Raw genomic sequence first — 18111 nt, 5'->3', positions numbered from 1 at the left:
CATTGTCCTCAACAGAAGTGTTATAATTCTTTTGTAACCACTTCATTCCTTTCATTTCAGATTGAAATGGTGGTTTACTGTAAAAGTGAAGCTGCACATTCTCGACCTGCCACATGTTTCACCCCCACGACTAATGTGTGTGTGTCCTGATGGCTGATATGAGTGCTGAGAGATATCAGTGGTGGTATTTATGGAAGCCCAAAGAAAGTGAGCCTGAGGATCTAAATGCATCCTGGGATTCCTCAAGGAAAACATTGATCTGTGCTCTAATAACAATCCATTTAACTCTTCATCAACAGGTAGTTAATGTGTACATACCAAAGTTCTTTCCACTTCAGACGTCAGTTACTCTGAGAACAGCATGGCGTCATTAAAAGGGGAAAAATATTGACTACTGTTCCTTTAAGACTCTGCTAAGGCTGATGGAAAAAGAAGAAAAACAAACCCGGAATTCTGGAGCTGTGCTGCCGGGCCCACTCTCTTCCTTCCTGTCTGGGGCCCGAGGACTCTCTCACTCACTCACACACACACACAGACACACACACACACACAGAAAATGTCTCCCTTTAGTATGGGCCTCAACCAGACTGCCTGCCAGGAGCACTAGTGGAGGAGAGGGGGGGGCAGAAAGACTGGGTTCAATAACTGTGTGTGTGTGTGGGGGGGGGGGGGGGGGGAGAGAGAGAGAGAGAGGAGGGAGAGAAAGAAAGAAAGAAGGGAAGAAAGAATTTGGAGAGCAAGCCTCTGTAATATGTAGCCCATGTGTGGCCCACAGGTTGTGAGTGTGTGTCTGTGCGCGTGTCTTGTGTGTGTGTGTGTGTGTGCGTGCGTGCGTGTGTGAGGGGGGGTTGCTGATCTTGGAGGTGAAGAAAACATCTGGATATGTTTTTCCTGGTGCGCTGCGGTTGCTGCCACCACTTGCCTGTGTGCGTGCGCGTGTGTGTGTGTGTGTGTGCGTGCGTTAGTGGTTTAGTGTGTCGGGTCTTTTTACTCTCTTGCTCCTCTTGGATTCTCGTTTCCCCTAACATTTATGTGATATTCCTACAGATTGATGGCGTTGAGATGATCTCCAGCCACAGTGTTGTTCAGGCTGGCGGCACAGCAGCAGCAGCAGCAGGTGGAGGCTCTGCTCCCTTTCATAGTCTTTCCTCCTGTGTGGGTTGCCCCAGTGTCTCAGTACAGGATGAGCAGGTATGGATAGAAAGGGACAAATACTGCCAACACACAGCCTAATGAGCCACCTTTTGTAGCAGCTATTGTTCACATTAAGAACACGAGGCGGTGATGAGAACAGGTGAGCACATTTACAGTAAGAGTTTAAAACAGGAGAAGCCTGTTTGGGTCTCAGTCGTCTCCTGACCGATGCTGGACTTGGCAGAGCTGTGCCTCGTGTACCTCATTTCCTGCTTCAGACCTCCCCCACCCCTCCATTACCTCCCACTCCCCCCTCCCTCCCTCCTCTGCTCCCCTCTCTGATGAGCGGGCCGAGTTGTACTTGCTGGCAGTTAGTGAGGTTTGGCACTTTGCTCCTTTCAGCCCACGCCTCAGTTTCTCCTCCAAAACCATCTTTTCCATTCAGTTCCAGAGGGAGTGAATGGCAGGATGGAGCAAAGATTCTTTTTTTTTTTCTTCTTCTTCTCCTGTATGAAAATGATTTTGATCCTGTGAGCCAAAGTATCTTGTTATGGCCATCGGAAAAGGAGGTGAAGTTCATCTCAAAAGCGTGTAGATGCATGTAGGTCAGTGTTACCTAAAGGCTGCAAGGTCAGCTTTAAATCACGCAGTCATACTGGAGCGATGACCTGCCGCTGCTCAGCTTACACAAATAAGACTCACACACATGCTTGAAGGTGTGTGAATGTGTTTGAGATTTGAAAAATTACCTATTTATATTATACAGACCAACCCATAAAGCAAACCTGCCGATGACCTCACCTCCTCGCCTCACCTGCTTTCTCTAAAGGTGGACTTCTCTTCAGGAGGGTTCTTTGGTCACGACAATCCTGGAAAACTCATGGGATTTGACGATGTGTGTTACTGGCCCAATAGTTTTGGAAAAGTCACACATTTTGAATCACGATCATGATCTTGAACTCGATGTAGAACTTGAGAAGTATGGAAACAATTTCCGCGAATGCCTCAACTCAACCTAGGAAACAAACCAGTGGTGGTTTCTCTGTGACATTATCTCGGGATGATTCCCTATATGCAAATGTAGTGTTAATGAAACCTGACTGTCTGCTGAAGAGGACACAGGATTTGTTTGCCGCAGTCGTCGTACAGATTGCTTTATCTACCATGGAAAGGTAATGTGAAAGTTGTGGAATTGTTTTTGATTAGCAAATAATTGTAGAAGCCAGAAGCTCCTTCACTAGAAATATAGTTAAGGAGAATGAAGAAACGATGATGCTTTTGTAAATGTCTTACCCTCAACTGAGGAAAGGAGAGGATTAAAAGGAGAGAGAAGCTGAGTCTGAGACTTCCAGAACACTTGTGTCCTATTAAAAGCACATATGCTTGGCTTATTGGGACTTTATGTGAAGATTTAGCAGCAGTAGTTATGAGGTCATTTGTGTGTGTTGTAAAATGGCTGCGCTGATATTAAGTCCATACACTGAGCTGGAAGAGAGACGGCAGAAAGTGAAACTGTTTTCACAGCATAGAGCAGATCACTGGTGTGTTTTTTGGCCACCTTTGATCACCATCTGTCTTTACGGCCCCGCTTGTCAGCTGTCATCGTGATATAAGTCTGTGTGTGTGTGTGTGTCAGAGTAAATTGACACACTATGACTCACTTCATTGCTTCTATAATATACCCATGGCTACTTAGATACATGTTTGTGTTCCATATGATTAGAAACAGTAGGTGGTATACTGTTAATTTAAATAAAGATTTAACCATTCAAATAAAGAGCTAATCACAACTGATGTAACTTTTGTGATGTGGGCCCTGTGATTTATGGAATATTCACTCAAGCTAGAAAGGATTGGTGGAGCGGTGCGGCCTGGAGCGCCTCCAAAGACAATAAGAATCAGATTGACTTTGGGGGCAGGTTGGGTGACTCAGTTTGAGGTTGGACTTCAACAGTTAACTCTTTGGCAGGAACTGTGATATCATCAGACATGTACTCACAAAGTACGAATGCATAACTTTATGTGATTCTGGAACTTTTTTTTATAATATATGAACTACTTAAACCTAGAGAGGAAACACTCTAACTCTCTAACATTCACAGTGAGGATTGTTCAGTATGTCTAGACTTACTGTAGCAGGCAAAAACTAGACTCAAATCAAACCTGAAATGAACCCCTCAAGTGTTTTGTGCGTTTGTGTCAATTTTTGTGTAAGTTCGCGCTTTATCGCCACGTCCAGCAGACTTCCAGCTCTGTGTGCCACTCTTCTGGACAGTAACTAGGACAGTAACTACTCCCCTTCCTATCCCTCCCATTTGCCCCAGTGCTACAGTGCCACTCAGTGGACGATCTGGGGTAAAGTCTTTTACTTCAGGGAACCTGGAAGTCCCCTTAGTCATAGGGTGTTCGTAGCGATGCATTTATATACTAGGACGGGATCGGGCTCGCGTCATTTAAGTCGTCTCCGGTTGATTCTGTGTTCTAATGTATCCAGTTGGATCTGTGTCAGTGTGAGTTTCCTCCAGGCGCTCCGGTTTCCTACCACAGTTCGAAGGCATGCAGGTTAGACGAACTGGGAACTAATACGAAGTGTGACTGTAAATGAATGAGTTTGCGTCTCCGTGTTTTAGCCCCGTCCTAGATTATCAATGGAGTTTTTTTGTTATGAGAAAAGGTCATTATGAAGTAAATATTCCGGCTGATGACTGCTGTATGGTCCTTCACTGGCTGAATAGGAGTAAGCGTCTGAAGAGTCCTTGAGCAAGTCATTCAATTCAAGGCCAGCTTTACTGTGAACAGCAAGCGAAGAACATCTGTTATTCAATAGTCCCATTGCTGTTTTTAAGCATTAACATTTCATTTATACATAAATTGCTTTAAACTGATTATTGTTGAGGCCTTGAAGCCTTTTTCAAACTTACGAAAGCATTTAATCAGTCTGTGATCATTCATCAATACGATTTAGATCTATTCATCTCTCTCTCTCTCTCTCTCTCTCTCTCTCGACTTTCTAGTTCTGGTCTTTAATAATAGCTGAGCGACTGTTGTGGTTCATAAGGCCGCTCAGAGTTCAAACTGTAAGCATGTGTTCATCCCCACATATATACTGTACACGTACTGTATATTGCGCCCACATAAATATACAAGCACACTTAGCCTATGCCAGGGATTCCTAAAATATTCATAGCAGCCGGCGGGCACACACACACACACATCCACCGACGGCATCAGAATGGACGCCGGTCGCTTCTGTCTTTAGAGGGAGAAGTGAGCAGTTATCTAGCAGTGAGTGTTGCGAGGCTCTTTGTATTACCTCTCTCCGTGGTGAAGTATCATTCCTGCAGCTTTACCTCAGTCTAGCTGTTTCAGGCTCGTACCAACATGTTGGAAGGGCTCTCAACCTCCACTTCTCAGGGAAAAAAATGGTAAATCCGCTGTATCGGAAGTGTCTCTGAAGTGGCTTTGTGATATGAATAATGTAGAGCAATAAAACAGCCTTATAAGAAGAAGCTTCACTGACAAGCTTTTTATGTTTGATTCAAGGTAGCGCAAACACAGTAGAAGAGTTTAGACAGGAATCAAACACGGTAATACAGTGATGAAATGGAAAGATTAGGAACAACAAATAGAAGAATAAATGACTATCAATCAGTCATCTTAACTTCTATTGGGCCTTTGATTTGATAAAACAATTCCAAAACCCTCATAGAAGTATTTTACCAGGCATTCTCAACTCTACCAATCTGATTAACTGTATATGTGATTGACAAGCTGATAGTTATGAAGCGCTGAGCAGAAAACCCAAAGCCAGAGGAGACAGACAGAGTTCCTTGATAGGTTTTCCAGGCCTGTTTTTTTTATGTGTTTTTTGCGACCTGAGTGTTTGGGGGCAAAGGAAACTGCAGAGGAAATGCCAGCGTTAGCGTGGGAGAGGGGTGGTCACCTCTCTTCATCACTGAGGTGAGTGGGTTTAAACCACAGTCTGCCTCTAAAGAGACCTCAGACTGAAACACAGCACAATAAAAACACCTCCATGCCCAGTTGGTAATTTTCCTAATATTCTGAAGTGACTCATTTGGAAGGAAAATTAATAAAGTATAGTAATTCTGCAATGTTGTATTTCCCTACGTGATAGTAAGAGGAAGGACAAGACGTTGATCCTGCCAACGAGGGAGTGAAATGTTGACTTAATGACAAGGACGTTCATCAATATAAATTTAAATCCTCCGGAACCAAGAATCAGGAACATTTAATCTTTGACAAAAAAGTACTTGGAACTGCTCCACTGACAATGAATGAGACAGTTTTCTAAATCCTGGATGCAACCCAGGGTGATTTTCCAGGGATATGGGCAAATGTTCTGGTTCAGAAACGGTACAGCTGAAAGCAGTTCATGGGTAATAAAGCTCACGAGGCCACAAAAATCAGATCAATCATTCAGGCAGGGCCACAATTATGCCTCTTTTTTTCCGACAGATGTTGACGTTTGGAGAACATGTGAGGATAAGAACGATGTAATATTTGCAATGGTAGCTCTGTAAATCTTTGTCGGATTCATTTTGAATTTTGTTTGGTGGATTTACATACAACTGGAGGGGGAATCTGGGACTGTGAGCTCCTCTCATCTCCATACTTCAGAAAATTGCATTACCATTCTAGAGTAGTGGGATGATAGAATTAAAGGCTCTTCCATCTGGCAGAAGGAGTTAATGGTGAGTTTTTTTGTTCCATCAGTGAGGGGAGGATCTCTGTCAAAGGCATCAGTTCATATTGCCTGCATTGCTTTTGTGTTACATGTTTGTACGATAGGAAACGTGTGCACAAAGCTGTCACTCTTTTAATTTCCCGTATGTAGATGAGATCAATGTTTATCCAGGATTCTACGGCGTGAATGGGATATTATAGAACAAAGAATTGAAGATTTGCTCTCCTCTGTTTCTCTCTGAGTTTCGGTCTGAGTACAGCGACAAGTCCTCCATCGTGAAAGTTTCGAAATAAGTCAGAAATCCTTTTGTTTACTGCTCTAGAGTCATTTCCAGACAAACGCACACACAGAGTAGCTACACACTCAGCAAGAGAGCCTGTTATTGTCCACGAAAGGAGTTGAAACACAAGAGCCCTAAGTTTGTGTAAGTGTGTGTTTGTGCGCTCGTGTACGCATGTATGTATGCCGCTGTTTGTGTTTGGTGTGTGTGTGTTTGTGTGTGTAAGTCACTAGAGGGGATAAAGAGCCATTGTCTGCAGCTGGTGCATCCCCCCACTCCTCCTTTCTGCAGCTGTGAGGAAATCAAACGCTCCTCTTTTCACCCTCTCTGCCTCTGTCACAACCTGCTGATGCCTTATTAGGTCATTCATGGCGCTATGTGATGACCCAATAAGCGTTTGCGTGGGACACCAGGTACACCAGCCACCACTGAGGTATTGTAAGCGGTAATGACTGGCGTAAAATGGCGTTTTGACACATGTTCTTAATACGAAGGAAGGAAGGAAATCAGATTCTGCTCTTATTAAAAGCACATGCTGAACTGCATGGATCTGGATTTTGAAGCACCATGTGGGTAGAAACATCTACTACAGTAAAGAAGCATAAAGAGACTAGCAGCTCCACAATGGACTGCTGGAGTGAATGAATGAATGTGACCCTGGATTCAAATCTCTTCTTTGGTCCTAAAATTCCAATGAAACTATCAATACATGACATCTATATTCCTTGAATTCCTTGCCCAAGCACCTATGAATGAATTCGATGTCTCATTCTCTGTGGATGCTGCTTTGTGTGTTTGTGTAAAAATGTCTTTAAATGAGTCACATCATGGCCATTTTCAATCCTAGTGTCATGATTGCAAATGAAGTTCTCTGATTGTGTTATGAATGGACAGAGGTGTGTTTGAGTCATGGATAAGTACACACACTGATTGTTTTTGTACCCATAACTCCGAGGTGCATGAGTCATAAGTCCAAAAGGGGTTCTGACTAGGAGTGTGTTGCTTTGGATAGATGCATCTGCCTCATAAATACTTGTATAAATAAAAACATGCTGTCCACCTTTAAGCCCTCACAGATGTGCAGAGATCATCTTTACATTACAGAAGTATCAATAATGATAGAGAATTTGCCATTTAAGTGTCAATATTAATATTATTCCAATCAGCAGCGTGATTGAATGGTACATTAACATCTTCATTCTCTGGTCATCCATCCTCCTTCTCTTGAGGAGTTATTAATGAATGGGGCCGCATGTTCTCAAAAGTCCAGTGCATCATTTCCAGCTCTGCACCTTTAAATCTGTGCAGCTCCTCCTTCTCATCCTCCTCCTCCTCCTCCTCACCCTCCTCCGCCTCTTCAATGGCAAGCCCGCAGAGCCTCCTTCACGCGTCCAGCCAACGCAATTGACAAACCAGAGGCGCTCAGCCGCGAACCAGCATGTCAGAGCAGAATCATCATGGCCTTTAACAACAACAACAACAACAACAACTCGCCCCGAACTCACATCTTGGAGGATTAAAACGGGAGCCATCGGCGCTTTGCGTGTCGGTGTTTGGGTGCGTTTAAAGTTGGAGCGTCTCGGCCAAATGGACGTCGAATGGACTGGAATGAAACCTCCGCTCATATCGGACTGAAGGAAGGAGGGAAGGGGGGGAAGAAACCTCTGTATGTTCAAGTTTCCTGCTCCTTCGGTGCGTGTGCGTGCGTGTGTGTTTGTACCGGGTGCGTGTGCGTGTGTTTGTGTGTGTGCCCGCCAGAACAGCAACACCAGCACCAGCAGCAGCGGTGGCGGCGGTGCTGCCCGCGGGAAGGAAGGGAACTTTAGCGCCGTGATTTGTCCCCGTCTCCGTCCTCCGTCTCTCCACCTCTGCGTTCCGTCTTTCGACACACTCGGATTAACATTTCCCCGATGAGAATTAATCACCCGTGGAGCGACTCTGAGATCGTGACTGTGACGATGTCGAGTAAGAGCACGGAGTGGCTGCAGGAGGAGCTGGAGTCCGGCGCCGCCGCTCTGCTGCTGCTGGACTGCAGATCTCATGAGCTCTACGAGTCCTCGCACATCGAGTCGGCCATCAACTTGGCCATCCCGGGCCTGATGCTCCGCAGGCTGAAGAAGGGCAACCTGCCGATCCGCTCCATCATCCCCAATAACGAGGACAAGGAGAAATTCGTCAAGCGGTGTAAGACGGACGTGGTGGTGCTTTACGACGAGGCCACCTCTGAGCGGCAGGAGCCCGGGCTGGGGAGCTCCGTGCTGTGGCTGCTGCTCCAGAAGCTCCGGGATGACGGCTGCAAGGCGTATTACCTGGAGGGTAAGAGCGCACATGGAGCGGGAGATGTGTGTGTATGTTTGTGTGTGTATGTGTGTGTGTGTGTGTGTGTGAGAGAGAGGTTGTCTGGTTGAATCTCATCAGAGTGTTAATGCGATTCAATTCACAACACAACTTCCCTTCAACACTCGCAGTGCAGCAAAGATCAGAATGAGGAACTGTTTCACTGTGAAATGAAGTCCAACTGTTTCCTGACACTTAGAAGAAACAATCTGATGTTTAAATAGTTATAGTTCGTCTTCCTGGTCAGTGATTAAAAACGTTTATTACACATGTTTCGGGTTTGTTCCGGCCCTGAACTCGTTTGCCTGTTGTATATTATAGTAATGTTTGAGTCGCAGTTGTACTTCAAACAAGTTCAACTGTAATATAGCCGTAAGATTGAAATAGAAACTAAATTTGAAATAGTTTAAAACAAAGTATAGCTGTGTACCGATAAAAGAAGGTAAAGGCAGAAAAGTGTATTATTATTATTATCATTATTATTAACTTTGACGTTCGATAATCGGAACAACAGTTTGGTGTCGTGACGTGAAGATTTCGTTAGAGATTCAGACTAAAATAGAGAGAATCTATTGTGAAACGAGCCTTGTAACCGTGTAGTGTGTGTGTGTGTGTGTGTGTGTGTGTGTCAAAGATGTTTTCAATTAAGCTCAGCAGAGCGGCAGCCCCGCCATGTTGAGCTCCTTCAGTCTAACACTGCGCTGCTCGGAACCTTTTCATGAATGAAGACACGACGCGCCGTGAATCAACCACCGTCGCCATGAGAGCACAGTTAAACTACAGAGCCGGAGACGCGCAACTGAACGCACCATATAACACCGCAGTCAGTGGCGTGAGATCAGGCTGCGATTGATCTATTAATACACACAAACGTCTCATCGAGAGTCGCCATTCACAAAAAGCCCCCTGAGCTGTGTCGCGCTGTAGCCGCCTGTCTTGCTCTCTCCCCCGGGTGCAGCTTTTCTCAATGGAGCAACATCTGGCGGAGATCCTGGGTTTATTATAACTGATAAATACTCATTAAAACAACATGAAACATCTTATCTCGACTCCACCTGATGACACACACACACACACACACACACACACACACACACACACACACACACACACACACACACATCTTCGCACTAAGCAGAATATGATACACGTCTTCTTGAATAGTGCTGATGGTGCTGTTGGTTTACATTGTGTTCGTGTGATTGAGTGGTTAGGATGACGTCCTGTTTCATTAGATGTTTATTATTCTTGCTTATTTAAACCTCTGAAGTCAGTACAATAGATACTGGCTTCTCTTTTAGTTACTCACATATGAAAAATACAACGAACCAAGTCACAAGTGCTTTAGATTGTAAGTAAAACACGTTTATAAACAGCAACCTGACATACATACACAAGTCATATTAAAAGTCATATAAATACAAGTATATAAGTATATGTGGAATTTGGATGATGCGTCAGATTTTGATGTGACATGTTAAATTGGATTTATATACAAGTATTAATAGTAAGTATAGAAATTTCAATGGTAATGTAGTCCTATTTACATACATTCTATATTCACTGAATTAATTAGCTGTCATATAAATATTCATGCATAGACCCATACAGCTCATTTGTTGCTGTTCAGGTTGGTGATCTAGTTTGTGTGTCGTGTGTTGTTAGAGTTTCAACATCTAGCTGCATTTAAATTTTTTGTAGAATTACACAAGAGGAAGTGTTGGCTGCTTGCTTACTCGGAGTAAACACGGCCCTGACAGACAGTGACCCGCCTGTGGTCAAGTACAGGGCACATTTCATGCAGCACCAAATGAGAGGCTTTACCTGGCTTTATCCTAATATTGACCTTTTTCCCTCTTTTCCTCTGCCTCCAGGGGGCTTCAACAAGTTCCAGTCAGAGTACCCCGAGCACTGCGAGACCAACTTGGACTGCTCCTGCCCCAGCAGTTCGCCACCCGCCTCTGTCCTGGGACTGGGAGGACTCCGGATCAGCTCCGACTGCTCGGACGGCGAATCCGACCGGGAACCCGGCAGCGCCACGGAGTCGGAGGGCAGCCCGCTTCCCAACAACCAGCCAGCATTCCCTGTCCAGATTCTACCTTACCTGTACCTGGGCTGTGCCAAAGACTCCACCAACCTGGATGTACTCGGGCAGTATAATATCAAGTACATCCTCAATGTGACGCCCAACCTGCCCAACATGTTCGAACATGAAGGGGACTTCAAGTACAAACAGATCCCCATCTCTGATCACTGGAGCCAGAATCTCTCTCAGTTTTTCCCAGAGGCCATTTCCTTCATTGGTAAGTGGCGGTGGAGTGTGATCAAGTTTATTATGACATCATTGTAAATTGTTCTTCTTTGTATATAAATGTTTTTGTGGAAATACTTTTTGGCTGTTAACAAAATGGTTTGGCCAGCTCCATGTACTCTAGATTCCTCTGAGCTAAGTTTACATTTTTCCATATCATTGCTCGGTTGCTCAACATTCCTCAACATTCTCGTTATTTTTTCACTCTGAGGGAACAAAGGGAATAATTTCAGTCTTCGACAGAGAACATCCAGGTCTTTGTTTTGGTTTGTTGTAGGAAACATGACATATGCCAGAGCCGGAGGTCATGCTGTTGTTAATTGGTACTGTCTAAGCATTGGTAACAGGCGAGGATCACAACAGATTTCTTTGGTAACAGGGTAATTATAGTTTCAGTTCTGGCTGCAAAGGTGACCTACATAGGCCCTTATAATTTACTCTCAGTTTCATAACATGCCAGTTCTTATTTTGTTGGATTGTTTTTGAAATCCAGAAACATCTTTTCTGTAACCACAATAAAAGTGTAGGAATGCTTGACAACCATCTATGAAACTTAAAAACCAGTTTAATTCAGACTAATTGCTGGAGTGGCTAGAATTTGGACCTACAGGCCCTATACTGTTGGCTTTGGTTGCCCTGATGAGGATGCCGGGGCCTTTGCTTTAGCCTTTTATTGCAGCAAGTCAGCGCACACCACATATAAATTTTTATTTGGTATCCGCTCAGCAGCTTGAGCTCGTCAACCAGCTGACCCCAATCTTACAATAAGAGATGCAGACAGAGGGAGCGCAGACAGGGGAGACGGAAGGGGGGGGATCCATCAAAAGTAAGAAAGACAAAGACAGAGTGGGAGCGATAAAGGAGTGGAAGAGAGAGAGAGAAGGAAAGAAGCACTTAACTCTTGCTCTAATGGCCTGTAGTGATCGCACAGAGGCTTGCAACTGATAGAGGCTGGATGGTTGGATGTTGCCTTTTAATAATGTAAGATGGTTTTATTCAAGTTTCCCCGTGAACGAAATGCTAGAAAGCAGAAAAATATCTCTATGTGACAATTCGCTCTCATTGAGAAACATCTCAATGAGTAAAATAATAATAATACCAAGGCTTGAATAAAGCTCAATATCATTCATATATGCTTAATTTATATGCATTTATATAATGCATATATCTGCACTTTACTTTGACAATGTATGATTATCTTGCCTTTAAGTAAAGAAGATCCTGTTTTAGACAATCTTTTTGTACAAATAGTAAAAACCGTCAGGTTTATTTAGTAAAGCTGCATTGTTTGATACTTAATAGCAGTGATTTGTTGGTTACAATTCATCTTTCCATGCCAATGATGTGTTTATTTTTGTTTAAATATTCATTTTTATGATGAATCACTCCTGTAGAAAAGGCTGGTTAAGTGCCCGGTGAGGAAATGTGTTGTCAGTAAAGTTGTAGATACTCACTGCTGCTTTTACCTTGTTGACAATCAGAGGACTCAGCTGTATGTCAAACTCCTTATTTTTAGTTTTTTAAGAAGAAAGATTATACCAATTTAAACAGGATGATCTGTTCTCACACATCCATCTCAAGAGACCAGCAGCGTTTACAGTAAACACACTCATCAGCTAGCAGGAAGAACAGCTTATAACAAGGGAACACAGGAGGAAAAGGAAACAACAAAAACTGATGATGTGTCATGTTTAGATCCGTTTTTACCTTTGTTTTAAAAAGTAAGAGCTTATTTTAAAGACCCCTATAAGAGTGTCTGAACCATAGATTTATCAGCAATGTAATCCTGTTTCTCATTCCTTACCTTCTTCTGTTCTCATCTTTTGTTCTTGTCCTTCTCCTTCAGACGAGGCCCGCTCCAAAAAATGTGGCATCTTGGTCCACTGCTTGGCGGGGATCAGCCGCTCGGTAACCGTAACTGTGGCCTACCTGATGCAGAAGCTCAACCTGTCGCTCAACGACGCCTACGACTTCGTCAAGAGGAAAAAGTCAAACATTTCTCCGAATTTCAACTTCATGGGCCAACTCCTAGACTTTGAGAGGACACTGGGCCTGAACAGCCCCTGTGACAACCACACGTCCTCGCCAACTCATGAGCAGCTCTTTTTCACCACCCCAACCAATCACAACGTGTTTCAACTGGACACACTAGAGTCCACATGAAAATCAGGGTACTGTCCCTTTGGGGTCAAGGTGGTGGTGTTACTATGGTAACAGTGGCTGCACTGGCAGCCGGTTTTAATGAATGTTTCAGTCTCCCGAGGCTCGTTGTCTGAGAGCCTGGCCACGGAGAAGCATTGAAGTGACAGCGGAGGTCAGCGATGATGGGTTAAAGGGGAAAAGCAGAAGCAAAAGCTATTTTTAACCCAGAGGGGTATTGACAGGCGGAATTATGATCACACTGATTGGAGTGATTGCATCGACTTGTCTCGCAAAATGACCTGCTCTGTAATGGAGGAAGAACATGGTGGACTCAACTGACTGAGAAACTCAGTGAAGGCCTGAACAGGACAGACAGCTTCATACAAAGATAGGAACACAGAAATCTTCAATGCTTGATTTTTGAGACAACAACATCCTCTCTGTTTCTCTGTCTCAGCCCTTAAGCTGAGCTGACTGGTGCCAAGTGGAGAATCTGGGATTTACGAGTAGGAAATCTCACTCTACTGAATGTAGAGTTTTTAAAAACCAAGGTATTAACACACACGCGCGCACATAAAGTATGTATGTTTGTACTGTATGTATGTATGTATGTATGTATGTATGTATGTTAACGTACATAGAAAATGTATGGGCAGCCCTTAACAAAATCAGTATGTCTATATGCATTTTTGTATATTTTGTGTACATTTACGCACAAATGTATACTTGATATATACACACAAAAATCTTTGTCCAAAAACAAAGTGTTCCAATCCAGTTACGGCTTAAGAGATTGTAAAACTAAAGAATGGGAGTGGGTGTGGCCACGCCAACAAAAGAGAACGTTGTCGTGATATTCATAGTTGTCTTTTTTTTGTAGTGTTTTTTTTCCTTGTTTTCCTTTTCTTGTTAGGTTTGTAATGACCTAATGCAGTTTGCACAGTGGTGTAGCCATTGACGTGTTGGCACTTGGAGCCAGTGCTGGAAGCAGGCAGATAAAGAGACATTCAGACAAGAGGAGTGGAGAGGAGAGGCCAGTCCCAGGCTGCGACGAGTCCCAACAGCTGCACCACGCAAGTGGGGAGGGAGCAGGAAGTGTAGGGATTCTGGATTCAGGGTTTAAATGGGGTTAGGGTTAGGGTTAGGAATAGGGCTGGGGATTAGTATGTGAACCGTGATTGCGTTAAGATATAAGATCTCACATTCAACATTCTTTGGCAAGTGAGAGAAAGTCCCGGTTCATGCGTCATTGCACAATGTGACTGTTCATCCACTTGTCTAACAAGAAATATCAGTCATTTGCTACAGCTGTGTGGATTCATTTAGATTTTCCGTTTCATTTCCGAACTCGGACGTTCCTATAAAATTCCATCTCATGATACGTTCTTACTACTATATTCAGCCAAATCGGTACCTCAACACTCTTTCAGAGGAACTCTGTGTTGCATACTTCCTTTTAGCATAAGAGGAAGATCTCCAGTTTCAGTCCTATGTGTCATCTTGTGTCCAACAGCTAGAGATTGCCAAAAAGAAGTTAACCTCTGTATCATTCGCTCTAGTCAGGGGGTTTTGATACAGGAAGTGGTTAGGGTGAGAACAAGGGGTTGGATGATATCATAACCTGGTCTTGGGGTAAACCTTCGATTCCACAATCCAGAATTTGCGCTAATGGGGGTAGAGCCTCTTGTGGAGTTGAAAGAAAGCAGTCTGCGTCTGGGACTGGCCTCAGCTAGACTGCACTAAGCTACTTTGGTAGCAGCTTGTTCCTTAACTGCATTGGAGGATATGAAAGGAAAGCCTTTCCACAAAGGGATCACCCATTTCGTCAAAGTCTCACCCTAAAGCCTTGGGTATACGATATTAAAGATATATTACACACAAATTGATATATATATATATATATATTATAGAGCTAATAGTAAACAGATCTATATTATTTTGTATACCTGAGCATGCTGTGGTACTGTATGATCTCTTAACAGTAGAAATAACCAGGGGTCGGATGTTGCTTTACCAGGTGGAAGACGAACGATGAGGACAGTTTTTTTAACTACTGTTGCCGCTGATCCTGCAGTGCACAGTATGTAGCCAAGGAGTTTTCTAAGACCCTGTCCACATCACAAGCACTTCAACATGGAAGAGAGTTCAAATGGATTTCACCAAACGGCCGATTTTCAATTCCCCTTGTGCAGCAATACTTCTCTTTTTTACTTCGGGTTTCCTTTTGTGAGTGAAACGGTTGTGCAGCGTTGCATCAGGCATATAAAGTGAAAGACTTTAGGCGGAGCACAATGTTCAGAGCAAAGCGGTAACGTGGACAGGGTCACTAACAGAAACATAGAACTGGGTTTCAGAGGGGTCAGATGTTGAATCTGAACAGGGTTGGTTTTAGCTGGCCTTATATAATCTTTATAACTTGTTTCTAATGCTGACTGTTCAATGCTCTTTGTATCTCACTTTAAGAAATGTGTATAAAATGAAACGTTTGTTATCTCTTATCTGAATCAGAACACGGTAAGGGCAGTTGTCTGTCCTGTACTGTACGGGTTACACGAGGTCATCTTTGTTACTCTGCAATATATCAAACACCTTTTTGCAGTATTTTGTAGATCCAAGACCTCACAATTTTTAATTCTTCTGCTTTTGTACTATAACTATTATATATAATTATACAAGATCCAGCTCGATGGCTTGTGGACTGAAGTAACATTTCACCTGGGGTGTCCAAAATGCAGGGCTCTCTGCCCAGTACCAACCTGAAAGAGGCCCTCTCATAAACATACACACTTACACTTAGACACTCAACCCCCAACAAACGGACACACATTAATACACACAACCAGAGCTGTGGTTCAGCATGCCAGTAATGTTTTACAATAGATGATTATGCCACCCGGTTTAAATAATGACAAGGTCTTTTCTGTCTTGTTTTGATATAATGTGCTCTATGCTATTCCTGTGGCCTTTAATATGAATATATATCTAAGTATATATATGTTATGAGTTGATATGCAAAGTTCCTCTCTTATTATAGCATCAGAAATGAAAATAATACTACCAGCTTAAATGGACTTCCCTTGTTTGAAGTCATATCCCACTTACAATAAGGAAACATTGAGGACTTGATCACTTGCACCCTAGGACTGAAATATATTTCAGTACAGAGCTTTTCTATTTAAAAGAATATAGTTGATTTCAAGCTGCTTTCTTGTGTTTTTTTGTCTTTGTAACATTGAAAGAGGAATCAAGTCTTTTTCTCTGTTTGTAAATTTGCCAGATCATAGGAACGACAGTTTCTGTGTACTTACTTGTAGCTACATCCTGGTGAGAATGTGCTCGAGAGCATGACAGGAAAGGAGTGAAAAGGAGGGGGGAGGGGGCGGGGGGGGCAAAAACAAAGTGAAAGAAAAAGTGAATGATTTAAAATGTTACCTCAGTGAGGAATTTTTCAGGGATTTTTTTGACAATGCATCTTGCATCGTGTTACAGCTTCAAACACACGGTGAATAGCTGTTTTGTATTGTGCTGTAAACAGTTTTTAAAAGATGCAATCTGTCTGTGTATAATAACGGGGCTTGTTAACTGGGGCAGTTCATGTTCACCTTTCTGTCTACTGAAGGAAAAACGATTGACCCTATGTATTGTACAGTATATGGAAACAACACATGTTTATACCGCGAATAAATATGAACATATTTTTTTCTTTAAAGAGGCTTTGCTTTTTATTGCTCGGCACAAAATGACTTCAGAAACAATATGATTCATGCACAGGAAACTGTTTTTTTTGTTCCTCAGTTGCAGTCATTTCCAAAATGGAAAGAGTTGCGTTGTCAAATTACATCACTCTATTCCACTGTAACTGTATTAGATATTTGTCATTTCCAGCAAGTACTTTGGATTCTATATGTAAACATCTCATGGAAAGAGTTAACATCTCTCTCTGCACTCTCTAGTTAACCAAAAATGTAAATAATCATCATATAGGCCACAAGGCTTTACAGGGGCAATGCAATAATAAAATAAAATTAAGCTTATAGAAAATATGATTATTATTATGATGATCTATCTATTAGTTGTAAACTCTGTAGCAAATTATATCACTATAAAATGTTTCAGTTGTTCCTCTCTTCCATGCGATCTGTTGTGGTACGCTGAAGGAGTTTCTGTGTTTTAACCAACGATGCTGTGGTCAATGTTCTTTCATAGTTTTGCTCAGCCTTCGTCTTCCTCTTGTGCCCTTTTATGACACAGTTAGTTTTTTTGTGTCTTTGCTGTGGTTTTCAGAAGCGCCATGGTTTTGAATATTTCTGACAGCAACACATCCGATTGCTCAAACTGAAACTCTGAACTCTGCCACTTCCTCTCCCATACAAATGCCTGCTTGAGATTATCACAACAAGCTAGAACCACGCTCAAACCCACCTGTCGCTCTGTCACGCAACTTAGCCCAGCTTCATTTCCTCATCATATAAATTACCACATATGTACGTACACACTGTATAAGACTACACAATAAGTTGTCGCTGCAGTTCACCACCAGTTCTTGGTATATGATTCAGATGTGTGACAATGAAACTCCATCCTTTTCCAAGAATCAGTCACATTGACTGTGTTCTTGGAAACATTTCCGGCCTTTTCTTCACCTGCCTCTCATTTTGTCAGTAATGATGGTAGCCGAGCGCTGTGTTCTTGAAAGATTGAGGAAGCGAGAAGGAGGGATTGTGTAAAAAGAGCTTCTTAGAGATGGCAGGCTGAGCTGAGCTGAGCTGGCTGGCTATAAATACCTTGCCGTCTTCTCTCCTCACCTCCTCTGGCATCGCCCTCACTTCTGTTCCCTCTTTCGACAAAGCTTCCTCGCTTTTATCATCAAGTTACACAACCACTTTGCGTTAATTCAGGCAGGATATTAAAGCGAGAGAGAGGCTGAAATAACGGAAATTAAGACCCACCATGTTTGAGGAGCTGGGTGGGTGGAGGGGCTGGATGATGACAGAAATGTTTCCCAGCAACATGGTGACAGGGTTTCCCGCTCCTTCATTATTGTCACCATTATACCACAGGAAAGGCTTACAATTCAGAACAGAGATAGATAGATTGTTTTGTTCTGAAGCACTAATTAAGATACTGTGCAGGGTAATGTCAGTAGCTCTGTATCCTCTCATTAGCCACACACCAACCCAAGATGGGGTTGTTGCTGACATG

The 18111-nt window shown here is 43.0% G+C and overlaps 1 protein-coding gene across 1 annotated transcript; it reads left to right on the top strand.

Moving 5' to 3' along the window:
* Positions 1-7459: 7459 nt before the first annotated feature.
* dusp7 (dual specificity phosphatase 7) lies at positions 7460-16618 on the top strand. The gene is made up of 3 exons (XM_076140972.1): positions 7460-8435; positions 10331-10759; positions 12614-16618. Exons 1-3 carry the CDS (start codon positions 8030-8032, stop codon positions 12928-12930), a joined length of 1152 nt encoding a protein of 383 aa, XP_075997087.1. The 5' UTR covers positions 7460-8029; the 3' UTR covers positions 12931-16618.
* The last annotated feature ends 1493 nt before the right edge of the window (positions 16619-18111 follow it).

This window comes from Genypterus blacodes, unplaced genomic scaffold (assembly GCF_046128005.1).
Source record: "Genypterus blacodes isolate CSIRO-AG114 ecotype Tasmania unplaced genomic scaffold, CSIRO-AGI_Gbla_v1 ptg000017l_1, whole genome shotgun sequence".
Lineage (NCBI taxonomy): Eukaryota > Metazoa > Chordata > Actinopteri > Ophidiiformes > Ophidiidae > Genypterus > Genypterus blacodes.
This window is presented reverse-complemented; position numbering and strand designations above follow the sequence as displayed.